Genomic DNA, 14,222 nt, shown 5'->3' with positions numbered 1-14,222 from the left:
TTACTCTTCAAAAATATCTCCAGCAGTGAAAATAAAACATGCAAAACCTTCCCATAGTGAAAAGAGGAGGCGTGAACTTCTAAAGCAAGTGGGTGACGATGTGGCCAGCAAGCAGAAAACAGTGGAGCAGAGAGAAGAGAGATTTCCAGACTTCCAAGGACAGAACAGTTCCTTCCCACATACACTTAGGAAATACTGGAGTATGTGTGTTCTTGAAAGATGGAAGTCTAATGGAAAAAGAGACAGGTGTAGGCCACAGCAAACAGGCCCAGCAGAGAAAAGTCACAAGAACACTCAAGAAAGAAGTCAGGAGGACGTTAGACATGGAGCCGAGGCCTGGCGGGTCACATCCGTGCAGACCTGAACCAAACCAAACAGCATCGGGAGACTCTCTAGGCAAAAGAGGGAACTGGTAAGATTGTTCAGAAGGCTGGAATTTGGAGAAAACTGCATCAAGACTTTTATAGAGAATGTGAGAAGATTCTGCTAGAAATTTAAAGAACATAAAGCAAATGAAAGAGAGAGAGACACACACAGAAAGAGACTGAATTTTAGAAAAAGTAAAAAGTTACATAAGAATGAGAAAGTAAGGCTGGGCCTGGTGGTGCAAGCCCATAATCCCAGCACTTTGGAGGCTGGGGTAGGATTGTGAATTTGAGGGTAACCTGAGCTATACAGTGAGTTCTAGACTAACCTGGGATATACGGCAAGAGCCTGTTTTAAAAATAAACCAGGTAAATAAATAGAGCAATGCAATCGTAGTATACACGAGCCTGCTATGAATATTTATGAGGCAAATTGTAGAGAGAATCTTTTATAAGCATCACCTGTCAATAAAAAAGCTTATGGCCAATGAGCTTAGGCAGGAAATAGAGGGTGGGATATCCAGCCGGGAAAGAGAGAATTCAGGAAATAGTGAGAGGCATGGGAGATTCGAGCTGGAATTCTGAGGAGACAGCGATAAGCCAGCAGGTAGCTGAACTCAGGATAGAATAAAAGGGAGATTTGCCTCAGGAACTCTGAGGAGACAAACCTTAGAAAACCAGGAGGGGAAAACAGTCAGGTAGCTGAACCTAGGTTAGAAAAAAAGGGATAATAAGTTAAGAGTAAGTCAGAGAACAAGCTGAAGCTTATGGCCAAGGCATTTATTAATAAATAATTAGTGTCAAAAGAGTTGTCATTCTGGGCACAGGGGCTGGAAGGGAAAACTGATTTATATCACCACCACCACCACCACCACCATCATCATCATCATTTTTATAGCAAATGACTTGCAATTTACCCAGTCATTGAATTATCATGAATAAAGTTTACAACAAAAAGAGTAGCAGGGAAAGAGCTATACATGTAGACATCCTTAGAGAATATATGGACAGAAGCATAAACATACAAAGTCCAGAGGAAAGAAAGAGGCACAAGAAGTTACTGACAAATGCTCTGGTTTACCTGTGTTTATTACATCACCACTAATCAGAGCCACAATGGCTGCCCTTTGCAATTTGCATTTCTTATTTCAAACTTTCATATAGTTATCTAAACAGATTCTACAAATCCTCAAATAAAAATCAGCCCAACAATTAGGATTTTCACTTCAAAGAGATAAAGGCAAGAAGGCCAGGAAGAAGGCCGGGCCGAGTGGCATTCAGTGTGGACTTTGGAAGTTGAGGTACAGCCAGCACTCCTGATCCAGTTGCTAAACCCCTTTTGCTGGAGCCTGTTGCTGGGATCCATATTCCTAACTCCATACTGTCTTTACTCAAAGAAGAAATATTATGATGTGGCATTAGGAAAAGGGGAAGTGAGGGGGCAGAATAAGAGCAAAAGCTAATGTGGAGAATAAAGAGACAGCAATATAGACACAGAATGCAGACAGAGGCCTGTCAGAGAAATGTCTCTGGGTATCAGCTACCAGCTGACCACTACATCTACCTCTTCCAATGACTCCGCAACAGAATATTTAGTTGGCTACACAATAAACAACAGCATTGTCCAGCCCCCTTTGCAGCTAGGTCTAGCCATGGGCTATGTGCAGAAACAACTTCTAAGTCAGGCCCTATCTAAAAATAGAAAAAAAAAAAAAAGGTAAGCCCTTCTCCCTAAGAACTGTTCTTTTTTAATGGACATAGGCAACATGTAGGGCAGCTTAGAAAGCTCTAGGGATACAGATCAGGGACGCAGAGAGAAAACTGGCTCCGACCACCTCACCATCTCACACAATAAACTTGTCAAACCCACTCAGCTTTATGAAGGCAAGAAAGAAACACCTGTTATCTGGACTGTCTGCCACCGAGAAACACACACCTGGAAAATTACAAGCGGCTGCATAAAGAGGCCATGGTTAGCTGTAGGTACACTGCTAGTACTCTTTAACTTTCAAAAAATATAGATGCTAATCTCTCTCTCTCTCTCTCTCTCTCTCTCTCTCTCTGTATGTGTGTGCGTATGTATGTGTACGTGTGTGTGCGCGCATGCGTGTGTGTCTGTGTGTGTATGTGTCTGTGTGTGCATGTGTGTCTGTGTGCGTGTGTGTGTCTGTGTCTGTTGTGTGTGTGTGTGTGTGTGTGTGTGTGTGTGTGTGCGTGCACAGCTGGAACCCAGGCCTCATATGTATTAGGTAAGTACTCTACCATTAAGCTACAGTGAGTCTCATCACTTAATTTTTCTTTCTTTCTCTTTAAATTATTTTTAGAGAGAAATGGCTTAGTAGTTAACACTTGCTGTTCTTCTACAGGACCTGAGCTCAGTTCCGGCATCCATAATGCGCTCACAACTGCCTGTAACTGGAGCTCTAGGGGATCTAACACCCTCTTATTGCCTCTGAGAGCACCCCTACATACATGGCATAGATACTACACTTTTATTAGAAAGAGGGAAAAATTAGTCTTAATGTCTTATCATTTTACACTTGATAAATTAGAGAAAACTTTAAGAAGGGTCACTCCTGCTGGTGAGGTTGCAGTAAGACTCACCTACCACTGAGGATAAAGCCCTTTTGGAAGCCATTAAAAGCAACATGGACGAAGCTGAAAAAATGGTCATACCTTTGAAAACAATTTATTCTTGGACATGTCTCCTCAGGAAAAATTTATAAAAGCAAAAGCCATAGGGACATGTGTTCACAATAGCTGTCTTCTTTAAACATATAGATACTCAGACAAAGATACACATAGAGACACTCATACACAGACACAGTCACAGACATACACACAGACAGACACAGACACTCATACACAGACACAGTCACAGACGCACACACAGACAGTCACAGACACACACACAGACAGACACAGACACTCATACACAGACACAGTTACAGACACACACAGACACTCATACACACAGTCACAGACACACACACAGACAGACACAGACACTCATACACAGACACAGTCACAAACACAGTCACAGACACACACAGACAGACACAGACACTCATACACAGACACAGTCACAGACACAGTCACAGACATATACACAGACAGACACAGACACTCATACGCAGACACAGTCACAGATACACACACACAAACATACACAGAAATGGTCACAGACACACATACATGCCTACTGTTTTCTCCTGGTGCTAGGAGTCAAACCTAATGCTTTGTGGATGCTGGGCACTACCTACCTAGTACTCTACCACTGAGCTGCACTCTAGTCCTACACTAGCATCTCCATTACAGCCTCTCACATGGTATGCTACGCACCTGTAATATCATCACTGGGAGACTGAAGAAGGATGGCAAGTCTGAGGCCAGTCTGGGGGCTACACAGCAAGAGCTTGTCTCCAAAAGAGGAGGGAAGAGCTGGAGAGATGGCTTAGCAGTTAAGAACGCTTGCTGCTCTTCCAGGGGAAGGGTTTAGGTCTCAGAACCCACATGACACAGCTAACAACCATCTGTAACTCCAATTCCAGAGAATCCAGCACCACCTTCTGGCCTACACAGGTACTGCATACATGTGGTACATAGATATACATTCAGGCAAAACACTCAACACACACATAAGATAAAATAAGTGAAATTTGGAGAAAAAAAAAGAGGAGTAGAGGAGGAAGAGATGTAAGGCAATTGTTTACCCTAATAGGTAAGATCTAGTATACACTATGTTATATATAGGTTTAAAATAATTAAGAGACAGACAACCCTGGAACTCGTAAGACATCCCTTTCCTGATGCTATGTGGTTCCAGCCCTTTCTAGCCATAGCTAATAAAATAACACTGAAGTCTGAAGTGGAAATTTAAAGAAAGGTTCTTTGGAAAGCCAGTGGATGGTATTTTGCTGGGGCAAACATGTGAAGGAACATTTAGCTGAAGCAGACACAGGAGAGAGGATGTTCTGCTAGAGCAAGCATGTGAAAGGACATGTGATGAAGGATTCTTTGTTAACAATTTGTATGTATTGGTCCTCCTTATACCGTGTATTTAAGCTGTATATGTCAGGATTCTATAAAGAAAAATGCACCAGAAAACTTCTGGTGGTACGCTACTGTTTCTTGTCACTTCTGTGAACTCAGGCTGATTAGTAGAATGATGTCAGCTAAGACAGACACATGTGCCAAGGCAAGACCCAGGGAGGACACGTGATGTTTGGAGGGTATAAACAGGACTCAACACACAGTGACAGAGGATGTCCCTGAGGCTTGCTTATAGAGCTAGCTGTGCAGTGCTTGTTGGTCTCCCATCTTCTTCGCTTGGCTGAGAGGCACAGCTGAGAATTTTTCCTGGCCTCCCTCTGGGTCCCTGTGGCTGACCTGAGCCAAGGCTGAGGCCTGGCTGTCTCTGCTAGGTCGTGCCACCACTGCTGATTCGCGTTTACTGTCCTGACTCTAAAAACTGGACTGCTGGTGTATCCGTAAAATGTTTTCAAATGTGCTGCTAACCTGTGAACTAAACTGGAGATTTCCAGATAACACAGATGGGAGTCACTCCAAAGAGACTTTCTAAACAGGTCTGCTTCCCTCATATCCTTTCTTTTCCAGTTCCTCTGTGGGTGATGGGCTACAAGGGAGGTTAAAGCATTTAAGAACCATCATTAAAAATAAGGTTTAAAAAAATTAAAATTACATGAGCCAGAGGTGTCAGTGGAGAAAAGGGAGTGACATCAGTAATCATGGAAGTCAATTCCCAGAACTCAGAGCAAGCACTGTACTTTTTCTTATAAAGAAACCTGCACCATGTTTGCTAAGCAAAAATCTTATACATTTAGTCAGTATCTCAGCAGCCCCATCAGCCAGGCCAGAGGTCAGGGAGGTATCCTCTGACCCACCTTCCAGATGCTTCTCTGAGATGGTCCCTCTTCTTCACTGACTCTCATTGCTCTGTGGTCTTTATCATTTTCTACTACAACTAGTGAGATAAGCTGATCCCTGTGAGTACAATGCCATTCAAGCTTTACCCTGTTCACTTGGGTCACCTTCTTACAACTCCTCAAGGTATCTCCTCTTTCCAAAAGGACTACCTAAAATCATCGAACTCAAGGACCAGCCACCTGCTCAGTTAAGAAAACTAGATATACAAGTACTGCATCTTTCCATAGTGATAAGGATGCATCTGAAAGTAGATTCCTTTATTTGGTTATTTTATGTTGCCAGGGATTGAACCTGTGCACAGGCTAAGCAACTGAGATACATTCCTGGCCATGGGACCAGATTCTCAGTTGTCTGTGGCAAATCAGGAGCCAGCGTTCAGAAACCAACTCAATAAAAGCTGGAATTCAAATGGTAAAATTTGAATTGAGAGTGGCAGACTAAGTCCCCTGTGCTACCATGATCCTTATGGCCACTACTTTGACACTTATTGCCCTAGAATCCTGACAATGAGGGGAAGAGTAAGCCAGCTAGCAATGGTAAGCAATGACAACAGCTGAGGCTATGGGCTGCAGGAGAAAGAGGCTATGGGCCCACAGCAAGCAGGGGTTCAGAGCAGGCATGAGAAAACTGCACTGCGCTCAACATACCATACTGGTCTGTATGTGACCATACAATGTGACAAAACAAAATCAGAGTCTTGATGTATTAACTTAACTGATCTACAGACCGAATGAACTGATTTAGACCGAATGAAGCCATGTTTCTATTCTGAAGATTAGGACTGTAAAGGCTCAAAGCCAAGCATAATATTCCATTTGGAACAGCTTCAGGATTATTGAGAGAAGATGGGGAAAAGAGCTCAGGAGCTCTTCCAAATGGGATGTTACAAAATGAAATGACCAAGCCAGTCTGGTACACTAGCACCAAAGTGGTCTCAAACATGTGGCTGGTCACATGTACTTAGATACTGTGGTGGTTTAAAGAAGGATGATTCCCATCGGCTCATATATTTAAATGTTTGGTCCCCAGTTGTAGAATTGTTTGGGAAGGATTAGGAGGTGTGGCCTTGTTGGAGGATTTATGTCATTAGGGGTGGGCTTTAAGGTTTCGAAAGCCCATGCCATGGTCAGTTAGCATATTTCGTTCATTCTCTCTCTCTCTCTCTCTCTCTCTCTCTCTCTCTCTCTCTCTCTCTCTCTCTCTCTTTTCTCTCTCTCTCTCTCTCTCTTTCTCTCTCTCTCTCTCTCTCTCTCTCTCTCTCTCTCTCTCTCCATCCCTCCCCCCCCCCACACCCACCCCGTGCCTGTGGATCAGGATTTAAACTCTCAGCTACTGTTCTAACATCATGTTCCCCTCCATGTGGTCATAAACTCATCATCTGAAACTGGAAGCCCAACAAATAAACTCTTCTATAAATTGTCATGATCACAGTGTCTTAGCACAGCAATAGAAAAGTAACTAAGGTAGATACTCCTCAGCTTTTCAGCGAAGGTACTTTGAATTTATGATGTCCTTCGTCTCAGGGACTGCAATCTTTTATAACTTACTAGTTCATTAATTATTAAAAGTACTTCATTCTGTGGCCCCAAATGAACTACGAGGTAGGGGAAATGTGTGAGCTGGTTCCTTACAGTATTTAGTTTTTCAGCATCTACCTTTCAACTATCACAGCTTCAAGGAATCTTAAATAACTCAAAAGTCTAAAACCTGAGTTTTCCCTTCAAAAAGTTGAAATTAAATTAATTCTTTCTTTTCTGTTTGTTCTTCTTCTGCCTCCTCCTTCTTCAACAAAGTTAAAAAAACAACCAAACAAACAAACTACCTGCGACCATTAACGTTCATTATCAGGATTTTGGAATCTCTGGGTATGTCTATAAGGGTGAGGCCAGAAGGATTTAACAGAGAGGGTAAGACCCACCCTGAATATGTGGGGCACCATTGCATGAGCTTGGATCCTGGATGTCATGAAAAGAAGAAGGCAGTCACCTTTTTCTCTCTGCTTCCTAACTGTCTACGTCAGTGTTCTAAGGCTGTGAGGAGACACCACGACCATGGCAACTCTTATTTGGGACTTGTTTACTTCAGAGGTTTAGTTCATTAGCATCATGGCGGGAAGCATGGCAGTAGGGAGCATGGTGGCAGGCGGGAGGGGTGCTGGAGAAATAGCTGAGAGCCACATCTTTATCTGCAGACAGAGGGAAAAGATACTGGGTCTAGCAAAGCCCACCCCAAGTGACACACTTCTTCCAACAAAGTCACACCTCCTGATCCTTTCAAATAGTGCCACTTAATCCCATACTCAGGAGGATCTGGGTTCCAGGCCAGCCTGGTCTAGAGAGAGTTCCAGGAACACAGAGAAATCCCATCAGGAAAAATCAAATAGTGGCACTCCCTGATGACCAAGCATTCATGAGATATGGGCACAGAGGCCTTAAAGGGACACATGGAATTTTAACTCGCATCTTTCCTCTACTTCAAGACATAACAAAAATGGTGAAGGAGAATGACAAGACCTGCCTTATACTGGGAAGTCTTCTGCCCTATGTCCAGAGCACTTACAGCCAGGACTGTAAAAAGCTCATGTCTGACCCAGGAGGCTGGGCCCCAGCAGGCTCCTAGGAAGGGCAGGTGACTAAGTTGCCCTCCGTGCACTCAGGAAACAATCACTGTCTGGAGCAGAAGTAAGCTGTCGTGACACTGTCTCTCCAGTCTACGTCATCCGCAGCAGTCTGAGCCCTCGATAATTCAGATGTGAGATGCAGGTTAAAGTTCGCAGCGTAAGAAGAGGCATAAGGATGCAGAGACCTACATCTGTCAATAACGTCTTCTCTAACCTCTAGGCTCTATACCTCAAATGCCTCCCTGGATGGCTGCAACTTTATGTTTAGCCAAAGGTGTGCGGTCCTCCCTTTCACACGTTCTTTTTGTAGCTTTGTGTTTTGAATTTTTAGTACATTAATTTGTTTCTAGGGGTATGTGTGTGTTTCACAATATGTGTATGAGTATAAGTCAAGGGACTGTGGGTTCTTGCGGTCTGCTCTCTCTTTCCACCATGTGGGTCACTGGGGTTGACAAAGATAAGCACTTTATCTACTGTGCCATCTCACTGTCCTTTTTTAGTAGTTTTATTTGCTAGAGGAATTAAAAATTCAGAAGATTCTCTCCCTATCAGAAGAAAGCTTTAAAGTGATACTAAATCAAAACTAAAGACCTGAGCTTCTGGGCAATCTCTAGAAGGGGCTCAGAGACACCCAGGACAATCAAACTAAAATGTTCCCAGAGCGGTTTTACCCTTGGGTTTTGGGATCTAAAAAAAAAAAAAAAAATTAAAAATTATGGCTAAGGTAAAGAACAGATGATGAAAAATGGCAAACGGGGGAAGTGTATGGGTCTAGTGAACTGCTGTCCTGCAGAAGGAGATAACCCCAGAGCCTGTGCTTCATCTTGTAGCTCACCTCTGCCAGGGACCAGTGCCTTCTGCAAGGCTGTCTTCAGAGAGCTGCAGCCATGTAGAAGCCCATGGCTAGGAGAGATGGCCACATGGGAGATGCCATAGATGGCCTCAGGTGTGGCTGTATATGCGGTCAGTTTTTCTCCTGTATCTTGTCCATCAACCTGGCGGGATAAAACATGGTATCTTATTTTCAGTCTTCTTGAGCGCTGGGACTCCCCCATGCCACCCATTCTCTCATTTCCAAACAGCCACGCCAGCTTCTGACCACAGGACCAAGAATGTGTGCAGAGGTGAGGCCAGGCAGAAGAACAGAACAGGGAGTGTTTGGTCAGCTGCACTCCTGCACTCAGCACCAGGCATCCCAAGAGGAAGACAGAGAAAGCATGCTCAGAAAGATGTCTTCCCGGTTCTCTTTCTGATGGACAGTGCTGCAGTCTGGTAAAGGGCTGCTATATATTCAAAGGTTCCAAAACACAAACGAGATCAAAACACATTAATGCTGTGCCAGTGTCTTGTCACCTTTAATGTGAAGTCCAGGTGGCAGCCTACGCAGTCTCCAATCCAATGGGCCTGCATTTCTTTTATTCCATACCACTCTGGGAGGTCTGCCAATGCATCCTGCATGGCCTAGGGAAATTAAAAAAAAAAGAACAGAAAAGTAGCAAAGGTCATATGAAATGGTGTGGAGCTTGAGGTAGGAAAGATGGGGAAATAGAAGAAAGTTCCGGATGTCAGACTCCCTCAAGACTTCCTCATTCTGCTGCCTCAGTTGAAGTAGCAAAACACAACAGAGACACTTGATTCACAAACCCCTAAGCAAGACAGACCTGACCTACCTCTGCTCAAGGTGTCATGGAAGAAAGAAAGCTAATAGACAAAGACCTCAGTTTAAATCTTTGCTGAATGTGTTTATAGCTTCTCTCCCCGAGTCTGAGTCTGGGGGTCAAAAGAAGTTCTAGATCTGTAAGTGAGCACCACCTCTCCCCATCTGTCCCTGCCATAGAACACTCCAGTTGACTGCCTCCAATTCCCACAGAACTTTGTATCACCCTTCCCAGAATCACTGGGTCATTTCTCCTCCTCCTCCCCCTCCTTCCCTCTTCTTCCTGTTCTGCTCCAATTCTTCAAGTTCTTCAAGTTCAGTGTGTGTGTGTGTGTGTGTGTGTGTGTGTGTGTGTGTGTGTGTCTAAAACCAACCCTCCTGCTTCCTCCTACAGAGCTGACATTATATGCTTGGCATACTGGCAGCCAATGGTTTTGATTTGTTTTATTCTTCCCAGATTTCAAGTCAAGGATGGGAAAGCTCCTGCTTAGCTTAAAACATTCACATGGAGATGAGGCCCAAGCATTCAAATGGGAAGAAATGTGAATGTTTTCACGTGCTAATTCTAGACAGATGCTGCTGGCCTAAAATCTAAGCAAATCTATGAATATTCTTACAAAATAAAATATAACTGACCAAACGAAACCAGTATCATGAAGCACCAAACAAGGTCTTTTCAGTTCCCTGCGTGACATTTCCTCAGCTCTTGCTAGCCACAGTTATCCATACTCTTTGTAGGGGCTGCAATTACCAAGCCTGGGAGCAGTTCTGGTCTTGTCTACCCAGGGCAAGTAGTACTGGCAGCAACTCTTCCAATCACAACCAACCACAGGCATAGAAGTCTTCTTGGCTCACAGAACACAAAAATTTGGGGGAACACTAGGTTTTTAGCCTTTTTTTTTTAATGGTATGAAATCCTGAGGAATCAGGTTTGGTGAAATATATGTTGAAGGCCAAGGCAACATGAACTAGAGTTCAAGAGACCCTGTGCACGAACACTCAAAAATGAAAGTGTCTACAAAAAAACAAAACAAAACAATGAAACAAAACAAAAACCAACCAACCAGACAAACAAAAAGCATAGCTGTCTCCTCCCAAAGGAAAAGAGATGGTTTAGTCTAGAGTAGAACCAGAACCAGAAATTCAGGTTACACCAAATTCCATGTTCCAATGTGAAGTTCTGATAGCAACAGAGCAAAGAAAGTCATAAATCTTTTTAAAGGCACTGGTTCTAAGAGCAGTTAGGCAGCTACAGCACAGTGAGAGAAAAGCTCTGTTTTGGGGCTCGCATCCCATTTGACAGAGTTCACAGCCCTTTGCTTGTTTGAAACTGGAGATCTGTTTGTATATTCCAAAGAAAGCGAACTCTATTTATATTCTGTCAAGGATTTACCTAATGGACGCCAAGATGCCAGGTCAACTATAGCAGGAGCAATAAATGGTTACTAAGAGGGCTTGAGTTACCCCAAGAAAACTTGGGTCTGGATTAGTAACATCTTAACCTCTCTACACGGCTGTTTCCAATCAGTGAATCAGCAGCTTTCATTCATAACAATAAACCTGAGGAAGTGCACATGTCAGAGTTGGAGGAAGTCATCCCCCTCTGTCCTGCTTAGGCAGGGTACAATTTGGAAATGATTTATTAACTGCCCATTTAACAAGGGCAGTTAGCTAAAACTACTGGTAATGGGAATGAGGCATTCAACAGTCGTACCTGGAAAAGGCCATTCACCCTCCTCCCTCATGGGTGACATAGCATAGCTGCCCATGAGATAGACCTGCACTGCTCTGCAGGTCTAGCTTGCACTGTCTTTTCTGCCACCTCAGCCCTCTTTGTCAGCCAGTGGCTGAGTTGATACTTACCATCCACAGCCAATAACCCTGGAGGGCAGGTTGAGGGGAAGCAATAGAACACACTGTACAGCAGCCTTTAATAAAGTGGTTTTCTGTTCCGGAGTTCTGTTTCTGAGGTCAGAGTCTTTAGACCCTGGAACATAAGTACATGAAAGGGCTCCTGGACACAGCCTGGCTCCTAAGCCGACCACGTGGACACACTGGAGCAAGCACAGAGCTCTGAAGATCCTTGTGAAGACAGCTCTCAAGCCAAGCCAGGTCCTAGAGCTCACTCCTCCTCTGCCTGGGCTGCAGAGCTGAAAAGCCATGTCCATTTTGCACTCTCCTTTAACTTGAATGGAATTCTATTGGGGGGTGAGTCTGAAAAAGCTCTTGCTTTCTAGGTTACAAAGGACTTGTTTGCACTGCTCCTGTTGCTTCTGTCTTGAACAGAAATGTGGTATCTGGAGCTGCAGTAACCATCTAGCAACCCTAAGATCACACGCAGGAAGAAACGGCCGAGAGAAGTCCTGAGAAGCCCAGTCAGACGCCCCACCAATCTGTTCCCAGCAACTGCTTCTCATTATGTGGGAAAAGTAGCTTCCCACTTGCTTAAACCACCATGACTTGGGTTTTCAGTTGTTTGAGCTAAAAGCATCCTTAGTTGGTCCAATGTCTCATCCTTATACACACAGCAGGACTTTACTAGTGCACGCCAATTCCTATCATGCCAGGTGTTCAGGACATCCCTTCTCAGTTGATCTTTACGATTCTGGAACAAATTTTCAATCTATTATTTTTTCCCTCTGCTCTGAAGAGTCTGATGGTCACCTCGAACTCAAAAGGACTACCTTACCCATGAGGGCTAGCTCTAACCAAGAGAGCAGTCTAACCCTGAGCTCCCCAGTCAAGTCAGGTCTTCCTGGGTATTATCCCTGTCTGCATCCTCTTACCCAACAGATCATCAAGCTCAGGAGATTGTGCCTCTGAGCACTTATCTAACCCCCTTCTACTTCTCCTACCTAAGTGTAGATTCTACATGCTGGGACCATTGCAAAAGCATTTGGACTGGTACCTGTCACCACTCTGTCTATTGCACAATGTTCTTATAAAGACACAATTCCGGGGACAGGCGAGATGGCTTGGTGGTTAAGAGTGCTTTCTTCTCTTGAGAAAAACCTGAGTTCAGTTTCCAGCACCCACTTGGGAGGCTCACGACCAGGTGTAATTCCAGTCTCAAAGGATCTAAAACTTCTGTCCTCCTTAGGCACTTGTACTCACATGCACAGAGCCACATACATTCATACCATTTTTGAAAATGTATAGATCTCTTTTAAAGGCTACCCCTTAACTCTGACATCACTGCCTTTACAATATTTCATGATTTCATATGGCTCTTGGTCAAAATTTGTAAGAATTAATGCAGCTCGTAATTACCTCTCCAGACCTATTTAGAGTCTTCCCACATGGCTCTCAGTTTAACATATTGTGTCCATCTCTTAGCTTTTCAACCCCATTGTGGTGGTTTGCATACTCAGCCCTAGAGAGTGTCACGATTAGGAGGGGTGGCCTTGTTGGGGGAAGTGTGACACTGTGTGAGTGGGCTTTGAGGTCTCGCATGCTTAAGCTACACCCAGTGTGGTACAGTCTCCCTGCTGCCTGTGGATCAGGATGTAGAGCTCTCAGTTCCTTCTCCAGCACCATGTCTGCCTGTGTGCAGCCATGCTTCCTGCCATGATGATAATGGACTAAACCTCTGAGTGTAAGCCAGCCCCAATTAGAGGTTTTCCTTTTAAGAGTTGCCATGGTCATGGTGTCTCTTCCCAGTGTAGAAGCCCTGAGACACCCATCACACATCCCTCACTGCACAGAGTTGGTGTTATGTCTTTTCTCTCTAACTTAGAGAAAAGCACTGAAGCTTTTGATCCAGATGTACTCAGTTGGTCCATATTCTCAGTCAGTTCAGAGTTGAAGGCGGTTTCAGCTCTTCTGAGATTCACAACAATCAGCGTTTTTTTTTAAGTCTGTTCATTTATATAACAAATGCCTTCATGCTATCAATTAACTTCGACTTCTGTCTGTTGGGTCGCAGGCTTTTAAAAAATGCAGTAATTTTGTTTGTTTTGCTTTTCAAGACAGGGTTTCTTTGTCTTTATAGCCTTTGTCTTTGACAGTCTTGGCTGTCCTAGAACTAGCTCTGTAGACTAGGCTTGCCTTGAACTCACAGAGGGCTGCCGGCCTCCGCCTCCCTGAGTGCTGAGATTAAAGGTGTGCACCATCACCGCCAGGCAAATGTAGTAATCTTTATTACCTGTTAGGCACTGCAGATGATACTATACAGGGGTGCTGGATCACCCTCAACTCCCTGGGATCTATTTTCTTCTAGAAATTCTATTGACTCCTACAGAGGCTTACTTTTAATCTTAAATAACCAATCTGTGCTGTTTTTGTCCTTAGTCATAGGATGTTATTGAAGCTTCCAGTTACGGCCTTTGGGGAGTCAATGTCGCTCTTAGACAGATGTAAGATGCAGGTTTCCACAGCCTCCCAGCCCTGGGTCTGCTCTCCTACCACAGCCACCACGTGTGCCAGCATCATGGACTCTCTCTCTTCTCCCAATTTTCAGAGCTAACCTCCTAAGAGCTTTTTCAATAAATCTGCACAGGAGTTCAGCAAGAACCAAGAGTTACCATGGCAACTCACCATTCTGCTGAACAGTTGAAAATTCACAGCTGACAGTTTAAAGAACAATGCCTCTGGTCAGGTTATTACATTTCCAACGAGAAGCAGAGGTCAAAGC

At 44.0% G+C, this 14,222-nt stretch overlaps 1 protein-coding gene across 2 annotated transcripts in view; it reads right to left on the bottom strand.

Annotated features, from left to right (window-relative positions):
- Lars2 (leucyl-tRNA synthetase 2, mitochondrial) overlaps window positions 1-14,222 on the bottom strand; it is a 96,022-nt gene that overhangs the window by 33,065 nt on the left and 48,735 nt on the right. For both annotated transcript variants that reach the window (NM_001413842.1, XM_087563027.1), the window contains 2 exon segments: window positions 8,768-8,927; window positions 9,286-9,393. In NM_001413842.1, the coding sequence (NP_001400771.1) occupies window positions 8,768-8,927; window positions 9,286-9,393 (268 nt within the window).

Source organism: Rattus norvegicus, chromosome 8, assembly GCF_021556685.1.
Source record: "Rattus norvegicus strain SHRSP/BbbUtx chromosome 8, alternate assembly SHRSP_T2T, whole genome shotgun sequence".
Taxonomy (NCBI): domain Eukaryota; kingdom Metazoa; phylum Chordata; class Mammalia; order Rodentia; family Muridae; genus Rattus; species Rattus norvegicus.
The sequence above is the reverse complement of the archived record's forward strand: the minus strand, read 5'-3'. Positions and strand labels throughout refer to the sequence as shown.